Here is a 20151-nt window from a genome sequence, read left to right as displayed (position 1 = left end):
TAGCGGGGAGAGCGGAGCTGGAAAGACGGTGGCTGCCAAATACATCATGGGTTACATTTCCAAAGTGTCTGGAGGTGGATCCAAAGTGCAGGTAGAAACAGGAACAAACAACATGTGTTTTATGTTTGATTCAAATTAAATCTTAGTAATTGTTTCTAAATAACCGGTGTTTATGCGTCACAGCACGTAAAAGACATCATCCTACAGTCCAATCCTCTGCTGGAGGCGTTTGGAAATGCCAAGACGGTCCGAAACAACAACTCCAGTCGTTTTGTAAGTGAGCTTTTATTTCTCAAACATCACCTGACACAAGACGAGCCAGGAAGTCGCATGTATTTCCTCACATTTCTTCAAAATATTTAATGCTTCAAAATTGTACTTATGTGATTAGTTTTATCAGTTTAATACATTCTGCTTCATGGGGTCTTTTTATATTTACAGAACATATTTTTTATATTATTTAAAATATTTTATTTTGTTGAATTTATTTGCATGTTTTTATTTAAAAAAAAATTTATGCATACTTTTTTAAACAATTGTATTTTTTTATGTGAAAGAAACACTTTAAGAACTTTTTAAAGAAGTTTGTTTTTCTGCAGCCCCAAAATACAGAGACGTTCAAAACAACACAAGTAATGTTGGTTCAGTTAGCTTTAGCATTAGCTTTAGCTATACGCAGAACATTAATTGGTTTAATGCCTGCAGAACGTAGCCTGGCTTCAAACATACCAAACTAAAACCGGATTGATCTTGATTCGGTTTCATTTCTGTAAATAATAATTCCCTGAAATACATGTGGAGCTGCTGCACAAACTGTATATTTATTTAAGCCTGGAATGCCAGTTGTTAAGATTTCTGGTTACAAAACGCTAAAAATCCTTGTCTCCAACACAAGGATTGTCTGCATGGCAGTGATAAAAATTTTATTAAATGCTTAAAATGCTTGAATTTGACAAAGAAAGACATTTGGAAAGAATAGTGGCCCCAGTACACAACCTAGAGGTACGCCTCTAGGTTGTGTTGAGGGGATTTTTTTCTTTAAATCCCCTCGACTTGACTCACTTCTTTCTCACCACTAATGCTAATGCGCTAATTTCACACCATTAAACCACATCAACTTCCACATGTGCAGCTTTAGCTTGTGAAATTTCCTGTAAGCCTCAGTGAAGCATCATAAAGTCTGTTTATGGGTCACTGCAGCTTCATGCATGCACTTAGCGTTCTCGCTCATAATATTTAAAAAAAAAAAAAAAAGCAGATTTCTGTTTCTGCTGCAGAGCTTGGTGCATTTCCGATCCCAGCGACACAAAACAATATGTGTAACGACTGATTTTGTGTTTACCAGGGAAAATACTTTGAGATTCAGTTCAGCAGAGGTGGGGAACCAGATGGTGGCAAAATCTCTAACTTCCTGCTGGAGAAGTCGAGGGTGGTGAGCCAGAATGAGAGTGAGAGGAACTTCCACATTTACTACCAGGTCAGAGGCGAAACAGCACAGTGCAAAACAGCAGCCAATTTAAACTCTGATAATATATTTGCAACAAAGAACAAGTTACATGCTTGACCATTTTCCTGCACCGTCTGCTTCCAGTTGATAGAGGGCGCCAACGCACAGCAGAAAGAAAGCCTGGGCCTCATGACTCCAGACTACTACTACTACCTCAACCAGTCTGGGACCTACAAGGTTGACGGGACCAACGACAGCAAAGACTTCTCTGAGACGATGGTATTTACTCATGAAAACCACAAACACTCCTGTGGAATATCTGGTAAAATGTGTCACATCACTGAAGACAAAGATAACGAGCAGAAACTGTGCAGAGGTCCATTTAACAAACACTCACAGATCACGTAACGTGAAGGTGTCCCCGCAATAACACAACATCTAAATATACCCACCCTGAAGTTAAAGTACTATTCTAATGAGAAGTGGTTCTGTTTTATAAATGCAACTGGCCATGAACAAGTCGAGGGCGCTTTGAGTTATTTACAAATTCTTAAAGTCTTGATTGTAGGTTTTCCAATAATATCAAAAACATGGAAATACAAAAACAAGTTCTTCACTACAAGTGTTATTTCCATCAATGTCATTTTAGGGCTATTTGTGACTTAAAAGTAAATAAAAATAGATTTAAGTTGCTTTGGCAGAAACAAAAATTATCTTCATTACATATAAAAAGTATTCACTCATTTCCATCAATTGTATTTGACGGAAGAGGATTAAGGCCACAAAACAAAACAAACAAAAACAAAAAAAGAACTGACTTTAATCTCAGAATTATGAGATTAAAGTCTAAATAATATTTTCCAGGTCCCTAATCCTCTTCTGTAGTATCTATCTATTGTATTTATTCACCAATAAATCATTTTAAATTAAATTAAAATAATAATCACTGTTGGCGTGACCTGGTTTTACGTCACTTAACCATTATTACTTTTAACCACAATCTTTTGGTAAGCTAATTTACATGCAGTACCTCACCGACCACTAGGGGGCACCCGCGGACCTCCCGTGGTCCGGGAACCACAGTCTGAGACAGGCTGCAATAGGAGTAAGATACTTGACTCGTTTAAGTGCCCATGTTTCAGGAATTAAAAACACTGAGGAAAAAAAACAGCTAAATCTTACTAAATATTTTGGTTTAGTTTCACGTTTAAGTATCTTAGTTCACTTGAAATGAGACAAAAGTAACTTAAAAGTAACTTTTCAGCAAGATATAGGAGCTTGTTTTAAGTATATAAAACAACTTTCTCACCCTTAATATTGGTGAGAAAGTAATATTAGTTATAAATTAAACAATCTGCCAGTGGAATGAGACATTTTCGGTATTATAAGTGAAATAATGTCAAATAATTACTGTTTTTTTGTTGTTTTTTTCTTTAAATTAGGCAACATGTAGTGTTATGTAGAAGTTTCATAATCAGAGTAGACAAAACTGTTGTTCCAGGTGACAAAATAAATGTGCAAATTAAAATAATAATAATTGTTTCCCTGTAAATGTATGAAAGCGCCTTATTAATGAAGTTATTGTTATTTTTAGCATTATTATTATCTGTGTTCACCACTGAGCTGCTGCTCATTTGCAGGAAGCCATGCAGGTTATCGGCATCCCCAGTGACATCCAGGCTCAAGTGCTGCAGATCACAGCAGGTATCCTCCATCTGGGCAACATCAGCTTCATCGAGGCCGGAAACCAGAGCGAGGTGGAAAGCACAGACTGTGAGTATAACACTGAGCTGTTACACGCTCATTAACCATTTTTGATACAATACACATAATAATAATTATATATGTTCGTGCCTTTGCCTTATCTTTGAAGATTTTTTTTTATTTTTTATAACTGATGTGTTTTGTGGTTGTTTTTGTTTGCGTCAGTGCTTGCTTTTCCTGCCTACCTGCTGGGAATTGACCCCACCAGGCTGCAGGACAAGTTGACCAGTCGAAAGATGGACTCCAAGTGGGGCGGGAAGTCCGAGTCCATCAACGTAACACTCAACCAGGAGCAAGCAACCTACACGCGTGACGCCTTAGCCAAAGCCCTTTACGCACGTCTCTTTGACTACCTTGTAGAGGTTAGCATGTCATGCCGTCCATTTATAGCTACAACAGGCTAAATTAAACACATTTTGGACAGCAGAGAGTAGTTTTATGTCCCTCTGACTGCGCTCTGTGTACTTTAGGCCATAAATAAAGCCATCCAGAAACCTTATGAAGAGTTCAGCATCGGTGTGCTCGACATTTATGGCTTTGAGATATTTCAGGTTAGTGTTTTCACTGCTTACAGATGCATAACATTTATAGACAGGCAATAAAACATAAAGTGGTGGCTTCATTTAGTGATTTAAAATGGATTGTGATGTGTTTTCCTCTGCAGAAAAATGGGTTTGAGCAGTTTTGTATAAACTTTGTCAATGAGAAGCTGCAGCAGATCTTTATTGAACTCACTTTAAAGGCTGAGCAGGTAAACGCAAAATGTTTTTTTAATGTTTTTTTCACTAACCTCAGTTGTCCCAAATCTCCTGTTTTATTAAAAATGCTTTCTTTTGATTTATTTCTTCAGGAAGAATATGTTCAGGAAGGCATTAAATGGACCCCCATCGAGTATTTTAACAACAAGATTGTGTGCGACCTCATTGAAAATAAACTGGTAAGACAAATATTTTACATAAATGAAAAAATATTGACACCCTTGGTAAAGATGTATAAAAGCCCTAAAAATGTGTTTTATTTGTGCACAATCTCACACATAAGGAATTTGAAACATCCAACCTTTATTTGTAGATTTCCTCTAAAATCAGTGTAACTAAAGCACTTTTGTAAAATGTTTTATGTATTTATGTTGTTCACATAGGGCTGCACAGTGGCGCAGTTGGTAGAGCTGTTGCCTTGCAGCAAGAAGGTTCTGGGTTCGATTCCCAGTCCCGGTCTTTCTTGCATGTTCTCCCTGTGTATGTGTGGGTTTTCTCCGGGTTCTCCGGTTTCCTCCCACAGTTCAAAAATATGACTGTCAGGTTAATTGGCCTCTCCAAATTGCCCCTAGGTGTGCATGGTTGTGTGTCTCTGTGTTGCCCTGCGACAGACTGGCGACCTGTCCAGGGTGAACCCCACCTCTCGCCCAGAACGTTAGCTGGAGATGGGCACCAGCACCCCTCCAGACCCCACCAAGGGACAAGGGTGTAAAGAAAATGGATGAATGGATGTTGCTCAGATAATTCATAGCTTTGCATTACAGCGAGGCCCATTTTAGTTAGTCATTATTCAAAATGGGAAAGACAAAAGAGCATACAATTCAATATGTTTAATTCAGACAAAACAATAATTAAGTTTAAAATAATTGAAACTGAAACAAACAATGAAGGTTCAGAACCGAATTAAGCTTAAAATAAGATGAGTAAGGGTTCTTTTGTTGTTGCTGCGTGGAATAAAACCTGCATTAAAACTGTTCTTTTTTTTTTTTTTTGTTTAAACATCAGTTTCCCATAGAGTAAAATCATGTTTTTTTAAGCTGTTTTATGGAAACCTTTAAACTGGTAAAGTTGTGCGTCTTGCCTGCAGAGCCCTCCTGGCATCATGAGCGTCCTGGACGACGTCTGCGCCACGATGCACGCCAAGGGCGAGGGCGCAGACGGCACGCTGCTGCAGAAGCTGCAGGCCGCTGTGGGAAACCACGAACATTTCAACAGCTGGAACTCTGGATTTGTTATCCATCATTATGCTGGGAAGGTCAGACTCAACTCATCTGGTGCAGAAATTCCAGTTTTTAAGTTGATGTTTAAGATGTTAATCACACCAGCAGGAACAATAATGTGGGAATCACAGGTGAAGTTTAATTTCTCCTCAGGTGTCGTATGATATCAACGGATTCTGTGAGAGAAATCGAGATGTCCTCTTCCCTGACCTCATAGAGCTCATGCAAAGCAGTGAATTGTAAGCATTTTGAGCAATAACAAAGATCAATTCTTCTTGTTAAAATTAATAAAAATCTAATTTCTTGCTTTAGTAACTTCATCTGCAGCTTGTTCCCTGAAAACCTCAACACGGAAAAGAAAGGACGGCCGACCACAGCCAGCTCAAAGATCAAAGTAAGTCAATATATAAATAAGTAAATACATTTTCCATGTTTAACGTATTAAAAACCTGTTGATGCTTCCAACAGAGACAAGCGAATGAGCTCGTGAGCACTCTGATGAAATGCACACCACACTATATCCGCTGTATTAAACCAAATGAGACGAAAAGGCCGAAAGACTGGGAGGAGAGCAGGTCTGCATGCACACTGTGGCGAAGCAAACATCCAGCAGGAGATTATTCCTCGTTAACAGGGATTTCCTGACTGTTTTCAGGGTTAAGCATCAAGTGGAATACCTCGGTCTGAGGGAAAACATTCGTGTGAGAAGAGCTGGATTTGCTTACCGCCGACTCTTCACTAAATTTCTGCACAGGTGAGTTTTATGATGATTCGTGTTTAAATGCGTTTGTTCTGAAAGAAAACTGAGATGGTTTTGGGTGCGTTTTGGCTCCAGGTATGCCATCCTTACGGCTGAAACATGGCCGAGTTGGAGGGGACCAGAGCAGCAGGGGGTCCTCCACCTCCTCCGGTCTGTCAACATGGACACAGACCAGTATCAGATGGGACGCACAAAAGTCTTTGTCAAGAACCCAGAATCGGTACTGAGATTTTTGTGTGCAGTTGGTGATTTGTCGTATGTTATTTGGCTTAATGTATGAACAAAAAGAGCCAACTTAGATTCTTAGATTATGTTCACATGACAGGTCTTGATGCTCAATTCCAATTTTTTGCAGATTTTTTTGTTTTTTTTGTTTTTGTTCATGCTCCTAACTAAACCAGACCTCAGTCAGACTTCAGTGTGATCAATTTATGTCCCCAAAGCGGCCCGCATGTGCAGAAGAACATCGACGTCACACAAGCAGTGCATTGCTTACAGAAGTAATAATGGATGGAGGCATTTATGGATTGGTTTTAAAGTCTTTCATAAATGAGAGCCAACATGACACAATATCATAAAGACATAAAGGAAGCTAATAAAAAGAAAACACACCTAGTAGCAAATGCCTTTTCTCCTGGTCAAAGTCAAGAGTGGTGTGATTGTGATGTAAGCATTTAATGACAGACTTCTTTCAAAAGTTTACAATAATTTTTAGCCATTATTTACATCCAGATTCACAACTGGTGCAAAATTATGACGCACGGACAAAATATAACATGACCGTTCAGACTGTAGAAGCTTTGAAAACTATTGGATCCGTTTCAGATTTAGTGCATCATATGGAATCAATCAATCAGATTGATTGATTCCATATGCATATGGAAGTGGCTCAGATGGCATTATTTTGGGGGAAAAGATTTTAATTGGTCATTTAAGGTCAAATATGGGTTGCATTTGGGGGGAAAAAAGCACATTTGGGTCACATCTGCCTGCAGTGTGAAAGTAACCACTGAATGACACATGAGAGAGTCAGAACCAGTGAGAAACGTCTTTCTGACCTGCATTTCCCACTGCGGGATTGGGCTGAACCTCGATCCGAGGAGTCGACCTCGTCTTGCTCCCACTAGTCCAATAACTGGGCAAATGTTGCTGTTTTTATGGGGTGTACATTTTCTACTACTTTAGGTTCCTCCTTTGTCTAGATTAGTCAATAAGTTTTCCCCACAGATGATGCTAAGTGATACTAAATAAATAAAATTGCTTTATATTTAACATTATCACATTCCTTTTCTTCTTCAGCTGTTTCTTCTTGAGGAGATGAGAGAAAGGAAGTTCGACACCTTTGCCAGAACCATTCAGAAAGCCTGGAGACGGTACAACGCCAGGAAGAAGTACGAACAGATGAGGGAGGAGGGTGAGCAGCGCCGACAGCATGAGTTTCTCCATACTGCTTTTCACACAGCCTGACTTCTGTTTTTTAAACGTGTCCTCACTTCTTCTTGACACGCAGCCTCAGACATCCTGTACAACTCGAAGGAGCGAAGGAAAAACAGCATCAACAGGAACTTTGTTGGCGACTACCTCGGCCTGGAGCAAAGACCTGAGCTTCGGCAGTTCCTGGCGAAGAGGGAGCGCGTCGACTTTGCTGATTCGGTCACAAAGTTCGACCGCAGGTTCAAGGTGCGTGTTACAAATGGGGATCAAAACACAAAAGCTTGTGTTCACTCTTATCCTTCCCCTTTCTTGCAATACACGGTTGTCAGTTCTTCTTTTTTATCTCGCACAGTCCATCAAGAGAGACTTGATCTTGACCCCTAAGGGGATCTATCTGATTGGTCTAGAGAAGGTGAAGAAAGGGCCTGAAAAAGGGCAGATTAAGGAGGTGTTGAAACGTAAAATGGAGTTTGCAAACATCACCGGTGTCTCCCTCAGGTAGGCTTCACACTTTTATGATGAATAAATGCAGATGTTTCTGCACCAGAGTTCAAAGATGGCTGTCTTTGAAACAATGTTCATGCTAATGTTGCATTTACCAGCAAATTCTTCTGTTAATTTTTTATTTAACCAGGAGTTATTGAGAAGAAATTCTTATTAATAATACCGACCTGGTGGGGAGATTAAACACCACACTTTTACAGTAAGCAACAAACATTAGCAACACTGTTGAGATCATAAAACAATAAAAATAATACTGAGACAAAAGAATAGGATAAGATTTAAATTAAATATATTTATCTGAAACGTGCAGGTTACAGATAGCATATTTTTTAGAATATCTTTAAGGTGCTCAGCTTTAATACTGCTGAATAATTTTATACATTATCACACTTTTTAAGCCTATATTTTATTAGCCATTTTGATAATGGACAGTGAATTGCACATTCCTAATCAATACAAAATGTAATTTTGCAGAAATAGATGTGAAAAAGCAACACAAATTGAGCAAAAGAACTGCTTTGCATCAATGTATTTTGATTTATACCAGTAGTTAGATTACCTCTCCTTAGTTAAAAACTCTATATTATTAATAAAACGTTTTTTTGGTCTGTAAAATGTTAAACATCTTAATACTTTGCATATTGAGCAGATGCCACGCTGCTTCTTACCTTGCCTCATTGGTTTGTTTGTTGCTTAACATTTGTTTTTACATGACCAAACGTGTCATGAGAAAATGAATCATTAAGTCCAGTCACATGCAAAAAGTCTCTGCAGTGCTTTTATTGTGTTCCCCATTTTGTACAGTTTATTTATATTAGGGTGCAGTTTTGTTTTTGCACACTTAAACTGAGTTTCTGCAACTCAAACCAAAATAATGTTAGCTGAGTAATGTTGCATCCCTAAGTCACTGTTGTTAGCAATGGTAGCTGAAGCAGCCCACCTCATCAATTGCGACTCATCTGTTTTCTCTAACTGGGCCAACAGAAGGGTAAACTACTGGATTTTGCACAATTTCTCAAGCCTTGTAAGTTTAGCACATTCAATATTTTCTTTCCAGATAATTTCTAAACTGATAATTTGCCTGTCTGTTTAGTAAACTTTTAGTTGATTGAAGTTCTACATCTGTCGAAGTTTCGGTTACGACCGTTAAGAATTCTTTAACCTTTCTATTCATGCTCTTATTTTGAAGTGAGTTAAAATTACGCAGCACTTCCTTTTCCTCTTGTATTTTTTTTCTCTCTTATTTCACCCCAATAACTTTACTTATTAAACACAAAACATGGAAATTAAAACACGGACAGTAGAGGGCAAGATATGAACATAAATACAGTATCTAAGAGTGCTACAAAATGTATATTATAATGTCAAAATTTATTTCGTGCTTGAGGTTTGCAGTCTTTCAAGGGCAATTCAAATTGAAGTTAGCACTTTAGCATTAGCTCCAATGTCGGTGCTTTATTGTTAGCAGATTTATTGTTTATGATTAGTTCTTTAATATCAGTGCCACTAACCTTTTAGGTAGCAACCCAGTACTAGGTGTTACAGTAATCAAACTCTTCTCAGAATTGCTGAGCAGTATTTTTGCTCGTTTCCGCTGGTGTTTTTAGGACTTATTTTTGGTTCTGTGCTCTAGTCTTTGAGGTCAGAAGGCCTACTTACTATCACTCTAATCTTTTAGCTCACAGATTCTCTCAGCTTCAAGTCCTTGGCCGCTCCAAGACATTAATATTGCAGAAAAAAATGACATGTTAGTAAAATAGGAAGATTTGGGACTTAACTCCTGGTAAATATTGTTTGGTATATAATTTGTCCTGCTCATCTTGCATCATTTTTAACTGCACTATCCCACGGCATCAAATGCTGGCTCAGTTTTTTTTACAATGTTGTGTAGGCTCTCATGCAGATATGCAGTGGTTTATTGGGTACAGCATGTTACTTTATATATTGTACAGAACAAATTGATAGTCAGACTTAAATGCAGAAACTCCCCCTTGACATCTGTTTCCACATTTAAACTGAGGCTAAATCTCATCAGAAGGAAGCAGCTAAACAGTCGTTATTTTACAATATACCATAAAAACAGCAATAAATTAAACTGATGAGCATATGCTGCATAACACCTGCCATCAGTGCTGGAATAAAGCTTCATTTTTTTATTTATTATGTTTTAGTAATAAGAAAAAAAGTTAAGGAACCGACTGGAAGTTTCTATGGTTCTATGAATACAGAATAATTTCATATGATGATACATTGATTTCTAATTTGATCTTATTTCTGTTTCTAAGAAGTACTGCTTCCTTTTTCTTTTCTTAATCTTAGGGCAGAAGTTTCAAAGCTCACTTTTCCTCTTTTCAGTTCCAGACAAGATGATTTCTTCATTCTGCACGAGGCCCAGTATGACAGTCTGCTGGAGTCCAACTTTAAGACGGAGTTTCTCAGTTTGCTCTCTAAACGCTATGAGGAAGTGACCCAGAGAAAGATGACCATCTCCTTTTCTGACAGGTAGAACAACAGAAAGGGTTCAGAGGCCTGATAAGGCAGAAATAAAAGGATCTGATGCAGATTTTCTGTGTTTCAGACTGGAGTTCAAAGTGAAGAAGGAGGGCTGGGGCGGAGGAACCTCCAGGGTGGTAGTTTTTCAAAGAGGTCAAGGAGATTTGGCTCAGCTCAAACCGGGAGGGAAGACTCTCACCATTTCTGTCGGAGATGGTCTGCCCAAGTCCTCCAGTGAGTCAAAACAAATAATTAAAGTATCTTTGCAGAAAACTTAATCATATCATTCTATGTTCAGATGTTTTAATATGTAATTCTGTCTTTAGAGCCAACCAGGAAGTCTGGTATAGATGTTCGAGGAGGAGGGAGAAACCACATATCCAACAGAGGTGTGACTCTCCTTAACCTGAATTTATGTTCTCATTTGCATTTACTTTGACTTATGTTTTTGCATTTTGACTTAATTTACTAATACCTGGCACAATAGCTGAACTATCGTTTATTTTTCTAACAGTTTTAAGCAGCACGAGTTCTTCAGATTGCATTTCAAATTCATAAAAGTTAGAGCTCAATTTGAAATGGCTCTTAAAGTTGCACTGAAAAGAAACAAAAAGTAATCCTACTTAAATATATTGCATTAATAGGTCACAAGTGATGATATTAAGTCTATCCAAATTTATTAAGTTTATTAAGTTGTCAGGTTAAACAAATGTAAATAAATTAGGTCTAACAAACTTCACTCAGTTAACATAATATTTTTAAATTGGAGCTCCATCTTTTTTTTCTGTGAAATATAAAAAAATATACAAACAAAAAATTGGCATTTTTTTTAATGAGTTAATTTAAAAAGTGAAATTTGTTCACTGATTGATACATTTCATGTTTTTATTTTTGGTGAATGTATCTCACAACTAATGAAAACTCAAAAATGTAACTTTAAAAACATGAAAAAAAACAAAGATAAAAAAAAGTTTTGTTCTGGCCTTGGGGAGACAATCATTAGAACTCCACATGTAAGCCACCCTATAACACTGCAATATGTAATGATGTAATAAAATCGACCTTTGAAATGTAATAAAATAATATTTTATTACCAGGTAATAAAATATTACCTTGAAATATTTTGCATACTCTAATAAAACTCTAATATGTTTTATTAGAGTATGCAAACTCTAATAAAACATAACAAACGTTCTGGTTATGGTTGCTCCTCTCAAAGCAACCAAATGACCAAAGTTTCCATTTAAAAGCATATAGGATCTAGAAAATGGTCGTTATTAAAAGTAAAGTGATAAAAATGAACTGGTTCCACCAGTGTGTGCTGCAGTGACCGTGGTATCACTGTTTTGGATTGGAGTATCATCAGGAGGATTCATGCAGAATGAGCCCCACAAATGGAGATTCCTTTCAGTAGGACAGCTTTTGGGTCTTAAAATTTTTATTTTTTTAATTTTTGTCTTATGTGGTAATCCAGGCAGGAATGGGGCTTACACAAGATGAGCTGAATTTGTAGAACCAATTAAATTCAATTCAGTGCATTATAAATCACAACAAATATCGTAAACAATTGCCTTGAATATTTGTTATTGTTGTCAGTTGTGACTAAGCTCTAAGCTGCAACAAAAAAAGTCTGGAGTATTAAACTTTATGTTTAAAGCTTCAGGACTTCTGTAAGTTTAGTTCTCTAACCTTTAAGAGGAAAACATGTCTTCTTACCTTTATTTTTTCTAGCACATGCCAATGGCGGAGCCAAGTTTTCTAGAGCCCACCCCAACCACCAAGCAGATATCACATATTCCTCCCCACACAAACAACCCCGGCCTCCCAACGCGCCGCTTCCCAAACTGGACTCCCAACGGAGCCGCCGGGCCCCGGCCCCGAACCAGCACAACCAGGGAAACCTGGACTTCCTCAACGTGCCTGACCAAGGCATGTCAGGGTAAGAGAGGCCAGCTAGTGAGACGCAGAAGAACAAAAGGTGCTTTGGGAGGATGGGTGCAGCTCTGAGTAAAATCAGTGCTAACACGTTGCAACGGGTTGTTAGGACTTGTTAAGGTGAGGCCTGTTTGCCGCCATGAGGTGTAACACAACAAAAAGTGGCAGTTTATAAAGCTATCTGTCCTTCGCAGATGAAGTATCGACAGTACAAATATGTATATATACATATTTCTAAAAATGACTGACGGGCACCAAGAATAAAGTCATATTATTACGGGAATAAAGTCATATAAGATAAAAATCATAATAATATGAGAATAAACATGATAATAACATGACAACAAAGTCAAAATAATAAGGATAAAGTTTTTATGTCACAAGATTAAAGTTATAATATAACCAGAATAAGGTAGAATATCAGAAGAATGAAGTGGGAATTTTATGAAAATTCCTCCACAAAAACATAAATTAAAAATAAAATGAAAAATCTTGAGCATCTTATGAACTTATACTTTTGTATCGGTTTTAAAAAGAAGGAAATGCTTAATCTTTTAACACATGATCAACAAATTATAATCAGTAACAGGGATTTTAAAATATTGTGCCAACAGTTGCGTTAAAGAAGCACACGGACTTGACGAGCTGGTCGTGTCACATCTCCACACCGAAACTTTTCTCTCTTAATTTTACGACTTTCTTCTGTTAACATTCCATCTTTATTCTGCTAGTATTATGACTTTATTCTGGTAATATTATGATAATATTGTCGTAATTTGAAAAAATAAATCTCTTAGTCTGGCCTTAATAATCCATCATACCAATCTAGAACAAACTGGTGACAAAATGTTTTAGCCCCTTTGAAGGGACACCACCAGTTTATTAGGTTTATATGTTGGTTACTTACTTTTAATTAAATTCAGTTCCATATATTTAGTATTACAGTCCAGTGATATGAATCTGTAGAATTCAATCAGAATCAAATTTGTTTTAAGAGTGACGTGTTAAAGTTGGTGTAATATCCAAATTAATTATAAATAGCTTGTGGTAAAAAGTTCCCTGTCTAAACAAGGAAGTACTTACTTTGAGAAAGAAAAAAGAGGAAGCTACAAAAAACATAATCGGGAGTAAACAAAAATAATAAACACATTTAGCTCCATTAAATGCTACAACCTATAAGAAGACTCAACAAGGAAGCATTAGACCAGGAATACTTTCTATGGGACAGAAAACTAGAATGGTACACATAATAAAAACAAGGAGATTAATGGAACCCATCACCTAGCAACCCACTCGTCGCCTAGCAACCCAAGTTCCAGCAGCAGTACATATCTTTACTTTCTATGTCATCATTGGCTCCATATTGCATAAACAGCAGAGATGGGCAGAGAAGCAAAACGTTCTGCTACTTCAGAATACTACTAAAATTCAGGTGAAAAGTATGATGTAGTAAAACTGCAGCTAGAAGTACTTTTTTTTAAACTTACTCTAACAAATCTAATTAGTTACTACCCACTTGTGGCCAGAAATACTTTTTACTTTCTATAAAGTCCTTTTCACCATCTACAATAACTCTGTAGAATTTGATGTTTAATTTCCCTTTGGGATCAATAAGGTTTTTGTTTTTTTTTTAATTCCAACCAACATCATAAATACACAATTTTGTACTTTTTCTATGCCTAGCTTTATTTAGCTCATTACATCTTTTGTTTATTAGCCATTGTTTTTCTTTGTGTGCATTATTTACATCCCTTTACTGGTTTGTTCTTGTTTTATGATAGGAAGCAGAGGAAAAGGAGCATCAGCCATCGACCGCCTCCTGCCCCGAAGCCTCAGCCGCGACCTCAGGGTCCGCGCTGCCGGGCCTTGTATCAGTACATCGGACAGGACACGGACGAGATCAGCTTCGAGGCTAACGAAGTGTTCGACCTCGTCAAAGAAGGTATGTGGCCAATCAGATTAAAGTAATTCCTGAGTGAAGACTCCCCTTATACTTTCTTCAAATTAAACAAAACATTTGTGCTATGTTTGCGCAGCACCAGTGTTTGTTTTCTGCTGCTATTAGAGATGTGCTGATCAGGTGTTTTCCTGCCGATACCGATCACCGATACCGATCACGTAATTATTATTATTATTTTTTTATCATAAACATTACCGGTTACATTTTGTGGAAAAAGGGTTAAATAATGGCAAAGAGCCAAAATAAAATCTCTCAACATTGCCAAAAAAATTCAAGTATAAAACTTAACATTCATAGGCAAATACAGGATCCATTACAATAAACAATCCTGAGTTACTGAATGAAAACTTCCTGACAGCATGACGGCTAGCTGATTACTGCTAGTTCTGATTGGCTGTTTCTGACTGACTGAGCGGAGTAATTATGCAGAGCAGGGAGGAGATTGATTATTTTTTAGAGATTATCTGTCTCATGTTAGGACAACAAAAGTTTTAATACGTATGTAAAATGTATTTTTTTAGGTTAGATGCTACAGCTTTAAGCAGAGGTTCGGTGTGAGAGTCACTACCAGGTGGAGCAGTAGTGGCGCTCCGTCTGTCAAATAGCTGTGCGCTGCTTTACCTGCTATCTGATCCTCCATATGTCTTTTTTACTGCTGTGAGCCTCGATGTAGCCAAACTCCATCAAGTATGGCATTGTTTTTATGTCGTCTTAGCTTCGTTGTGTTGATGCATTTTGACGTGCTTCAATTTTCCGCTGCAACACGCAAACGTCCCCATTCACTCAGTGCGTTATAGTTCCACATCGCTTAGGATTTGTTGCTGCGCGTTTGCGCAGAGTGAAGGAAAGAGGAGACCAGCTGCACAGGCAGGCTGCGAAATGAGATGCAGGTGATCGGTATCGGCAACAAGAGACCGTGATTGGCGATCACCGATCATGCACTTTTTCACGGAAATCAGCCGATTATGATCGGTGGCCGATCGATCGGCACACCTCTAGAGGCTATCATTTTAAAAATATTAATAAATGTTTCCAGATGTCATCAATGGTCAACAAGGCCAGCCCACATTTACAAAATTAAACAAAATGTGGTGCCGCAGCAAAAAAATGGTTTGTGCTGCGGTTATAATTTTAAGATTTATTTTTTTTAAAGTTTCCAGAGGTTAACCTGTTCTTCCCCTCCCACCCTAACAAAGTCCAACAAAATTGATAGACATTAATTATGCTACGTTTGTGCTGCTAAAATATTTGTAGCATAGTTGACAGACAACAAATTTGCTTGATTTTGTAAATGTCTACTGGCTGGTTGACCTTTGATGACCCCTGGAAGCACTTATTAATATATTTCAAATAATAGCAGCACAAACAAAGATATTTTGCAGCACAAACATAGCACAGCTGATTGACACCAAATTTGCTTGATTGTGTAAATGTAGCCTGGCTGGTTGACCCTTGATGACCTCAGCGGCATAACGATATTGTTGCAGCACAAAGATAGCACAACCTTTGACACCAATTTAGTTTAATTTGAAGAAAAATGGAGGGCCAACTTCACTCAGGTAGCTTAAATGCTTGAACATTGACGCCGTTTTTTGTTTTTTCTCTGCAGATCCATCAGGCTGGTGGACCGGCAGGATTCGAGGAAGGGAAGGTCTCTTCCCCGGTAATTATGTGGAGAAGATTTGATAAGGACTTTTCATGGACATTCTTGTGTTTAACAAGAACAAGGCGTGTTTTGTCCCTGGCAGCAGACCTTGTTTGCTTACAAAAAAAAACCAGCCTGAGAGTTATTCAAAGTTGCATGGAGGATCTAGTGTAAGGGTGACATTTTGCTGACATTTGAGCCCTGGCTAATTACCTGTGGCAGCATAAGGTATGAAGACAAGACAGGAGGCGTCATCATGATTATTAAAACAGGACGACAATGAGCTGGTCCGGTTTCACCTCCTTTAAGTCAAACGATCCCGCTCTGAATGGTCCGGCAACTGGATCTTTGACTTTATCTTCCAGAATAACTCCGGGCTTCAGCTGAAAATGAACTGAACAAAAAGAAATCTGCTGTTGCCTCCATGCAGTAAACGAGCTTTACAACAAAAACATAAACTTGACTGATACTTTGGCGCTCAAGTAATGAACCTGCTTCAGATCAAATCAAATCGTTTTAGAGGAAAATTTTAGTTTTTATTGGGGTTTTTTGAGTCAGAATTATTGGTATTTTGTCATCAAGGAATATATTTTCAAACGTCTTAAAGCAAACTATTTCCATGGGTATATATTGCATTGACAGTAAGTTATAAGAGATTTTGCAGCAACAAATCAGAAGAAAATTCATTTACGGATATACCGTAATTTCCGGACTATTGCAACCGTAAATGGTTTTTCCAACAGTGCCTGTAACACCGCTGCTTAAAAAAGGAAGGAAAAGTAATTTATCACTGTCTTCATCTTCCTTCAGTGCATTAAAACCACTAACGTCTTCTTCAGAGCCGGTATTGAATAGCCTCACACACACTTCCTCAATCTCTTTTCCGTTATCACTTTAGTCTTGGGAAAAATTTGTTTTCTTCTCTTCATCACACAGCAGTCCAGCATTTCTATGGTGAAAAGCATTTATATTAACCTCATCGCAGTGTTTTACATGTGTGAAAAAATGTAGCAGCTTATAGTCCAGAAATTACGGTATTTGTACAATAACACATTTCTTTGTTTTATGTTTGATTATTTTTTAAATATTAAAGTCAAGTATTTTTAAAGTATCTTGTTGTTTGATTCCTTTATTTAGAAGTGACAAATATGGCTGTATAGTGAAATCAAATAAAAGACTACAAATAGTTAAAAATATGTTTAACTGAGCAACTGTGACAGTTAATCTCACATTATCATCGATCACATATTTGGAAGCAGAACACTTTTATTTCAACGTTTGGTGTTTTTCTTGTTTTCAGTTGTATTTCCAAGGAAGATTTTCTTTGCTAATCCTTTTTTACAGAGTATAATATCAAACAATGCAACACTTTTTCACACTTCACTGAAATTCCTCCAAGAATGTAGCCTATAGCTACAATGTTAGTGCTGGAGAGTTTTGTTTGTTCACTTAAGCTAACGTTAACTTTTAACCTGCTAAGCAGTTAGCATAAACTACTGCTAAAGCTAACTGCAATTTTTTTTGTAAATTCTAGATATAACCAGGCAATATTTTAAACAGTTTTACATCTTGAGTAAGAATTTGATCACATTTCACTTGCTTGACAACCAGATTCAGAGTTTTTAAGGTTTTTGTTGGCTGCAACACGACACAGTTAGCCTAGCACGCAACACAAAAGAAACTGGGTTCAAATCATAACTGCAGATTTTGGGGGATTTAAATGTTACCATTTAGCTCTCAATTATACCATGAGAAAAAAATATATCTACATATATATAAACATATATATATATATATATATATATATATATATATATATATATATATATATATATATATATATATATATACACTGCATTATACACTGCTCAAAAAAATAAAGGGAACACTTTAACATTTAAGTGAACACTGAAGTGTTCCCTTTATTTTTTTGAGCAGTATATTATTAGTCACACTAGAAAACAGGTTGTTTATTGAGATAGCTTTTTTCTCAGGTAGTTAGCACAAGTTAGAGCAAAAGGCCCCAATGTAGTCGGGCGTACTTCAGTCCGCGGAGGTCCGCGCGGGATTCTGCGGGGACTCGAAGCGGACGTCCGCCGGACATGTCCGCGCGGGGATAGATTTTTATGCATAGACATAATAGAGCATTTATAAGATAATATAAGAGCACTTATATTATGCCTATGTTTTTATGACCGCGTACTCGGTGTCGCACAGTAAACTTGCCTGGTGGAAACTGTTCACATCGAACTGGTTTTCATGTGACACCGGGCTGATAAGGTTGATAACTATAACTTTACTCATATAACCCAAAGTTACACGAGTTCATATTGTTTCAAAGTTGACATCAACATGATAAAAGTCAGCATAAAGTTGTCACGGGAACGTGATAGACACGTAAGCGAAAATACTTAACAGCAACAGGCTTTATATATTCACGCAAATATTGACATGGTGAATTATGCAGAATTATGAGAACAAAAAACAAGACATCATCCCAAACTTCTTTATCAGCAGCGGAGCAGAAAGGTGGTCCGATAAGTTGAGTCTGACTTTTTTTTTTTCTCCCAGCAACGGCAAGGAATAATGATCGGGTATGTGCTCATTTTCGATTGATGCACAAATTATTACACCAATCACAATTGTGCTTTCGGAACATAATAAACAGAGCTTATTGAAAGGTTCCCTGATTACAGCTAAAGCCAGCGCAGCCTCCTGCTGCTCCTCACTGTCTTCGCCGGATGAACCGACATGTCACTTCCTTTCTCTGTCCCGCACTGAGAGGTGAGTTAAAGCTTCTCAGATGGAGAAGAAACAGAGCTAGGCGCCCAAATAGTTTATCAAACTTGCTAGTTCTCATTAAGATTGAGTAAAATAAAGGAATTTGTAACGAGAGAATTTCAGGGTAATCAGTACGCTGGAGTATGAAGACCCAACCGTCCGCGGACAGTATGCGCGGAGTCCGCGCGGTTCATGGAATGCGCACAGTACGCCCGAGTATACTGGGGCCTTAATACTGTTCAACATTCACACTTTGTCAGAACTCTACTTAACCTTGTATTAATTGTATTCCATTTAATTTGTCAGTGAATGAAGATGTTAGTGCTGCTCTGTGGGTTTTAACTGCTCTCATCCAGCTCAAGTCACAATAATTAAATGAATGTGTAAAGTTTTCTGAAATGTAACACAATCCAGAGCTAACTCTGTTAGCAAAATAACCCAAAGTGGGTTGTTCTTTACCCAGTTTTAAGGATGTTCTGTACCTTAACTCACACATTCAAAACATTGCAAAAGTCATTTATTAGTTACACAGTGCATTTTTTGAGAGTAAATTGACTATTATTTCGTCTAAATTCTCCTATATCTTATATAAGGACTCATATGTGATTCTAAACAAGCAACAAGCATAAAAAAAATGACATTCAATGTTTTTTACAATAACCTAGTGCTGGTTTTACTGATTTACTTTTTGAAGAATCTTCAAATAACAAGAATTACAACAACATTTAATTCCCCTTTGGGATCAATAAAGTATTTCTGAATTGAATTAAAGCAAAACAAATATCTGTACCAATGTTAAGACTATTTAGTTCTTAACGGCTCAAAGCTCAGCGGTCGGCTGTAATTGGATTGACCACATCCTCCTAAATTCAGTTACATCCTCTTGTTTCTTTAGCTGCTCAATATGTTCATGTACGTGGCACGCTAACACTCAATGCTGCTGAGGATCTTTAAATCTACTCATACTTTATTACACAATGATTCGGAAGTAAAACTAGAGTTTTCCAACCAAGTTTAAGGTTTCTGTTCAAGCAGCCAGGCTTCCCAATAACCTTTTTTTTTGTTGTTCATCACGGCACATTGTTGAGTTTGGTGAGGTTAAGACATTTTCAAAAATAATTCAGAGGAACTGTTGGGTCACAAATATCTTCTTTACAAAAATAAATAAATAAATACAAATATACAAATAAAATATAAATGAAATGTGATTATTTTCATAGCTTGCTATTTCTCCAATTCTATCATTTGTGCTGTTATAAACAGAAGCAGATTGGCTCAAAATTGTAACACATTTTCATTAAGAGCTCTTAAAAAGTTATTGTATTGTTGCTAAAATACATATATGGAGAGCCATTTCAGCCAAAATTAAATAAATAAATAGGGGAAATGATTTAATTTTGGCTAAAATGGCTCTCCATAAAAATAAATCCAGGAATTAATAAATGAATAA

The 20151-nt window shown here is 37.3% G+C and overlaps 1 protein-coding gene across 1 annotated transcript in view; it reads left to right on the top strand.

Moving 5' to 3' along the window:
• The window catches only part of myo1f (myosin IF), a 30882-nt gene extending 13851 nt beyond the window's left edge, over positions 1-17031 (top strand). Inside the window, exons 5-28 of the mRNA XM_008415146.3 lie at positions 4-91; positions 184-273; positions 1346-1477; positions 1592-1726; positions 3088-3220; positions 3377-3573; positions 3682-3762; positions 3876-3962; positions 4062-4148; positions 5057-5224; positions 5343-5428; positions 5502-5583; positions 5658-5764; positions 5845-5943; positions 6025-6169; positions 7249-7363; positions 7460-7629; positions 7736-7881; positions 10243-10389; positions 10466-10614; positions 10707-10769; positions 12112-12319; positions 14097-14257; positions 15885-17031. Of these exons, the coding sequence (XP_008413368.2) occupies positions 4-91; positions 184-273; positions 1346-1477; positions 1592-1726; positions 3088-3220; positions 3377-3573; positions 3682-3762; positions 3876-3962; positions 4062-4148; positions 5057-5224; positions 5343-5428; positions 5502-5583; positions 5658-5764; positions 5845-5943; positions 6025-6169; positions 7249-7363; positions 7460-7629; positions 7736-7881; positions 10243-10389; positions 10466-10614; positions 10707-10769; positions 12112-12319; positions 14097-14257; positions 15885-15961 (2953 nt within the window). The 3' untranslated portion in view covers positions 15962-17031. The remainder of the gene's footprint in view (positions 1-3; positions 92-183; positions 274-1345; positions 1478-1591; positions 1727-3087; positions 3221-3376; positions 3574-3681; positions 3763-3875; positions 3963-4061; positions 4149-5056; positions 5225-5342; positions 5429-5501; positions 5584-5657; positions 5765-5844; positions 5944-6024; positions 6170-7248; positions 7364-7459; positions 7630-7735; positions 7882-10242; positions 10390-10465; positions 10615-10706; positions 10770-12111; positions 12320-14096; positions 14258-15884) is intronic.
• Positions 17032-20151: the final 3120 nt, after the last annotated feature.

The sequence above is a fragment of the Poecilia reticulata genome, chromosome 4, assembly GCF_904066995.2.
Source record: "Poecilia reticulata chromosome 4, P_reticulata-male-v2, whole genome shotgun sequence".
Classification (NCBI taxonomy): Eukaryota; Metazoa; Chordata; class Actinopteri; order Cyprinodontiformes; family Poeciliidae; genus Poecilia; species Poecilia reticulata.
Note: the sequence above shows the minus strand (reverse complement) of the source record. Positions and strands in the feature narration are given on the sequence as shown.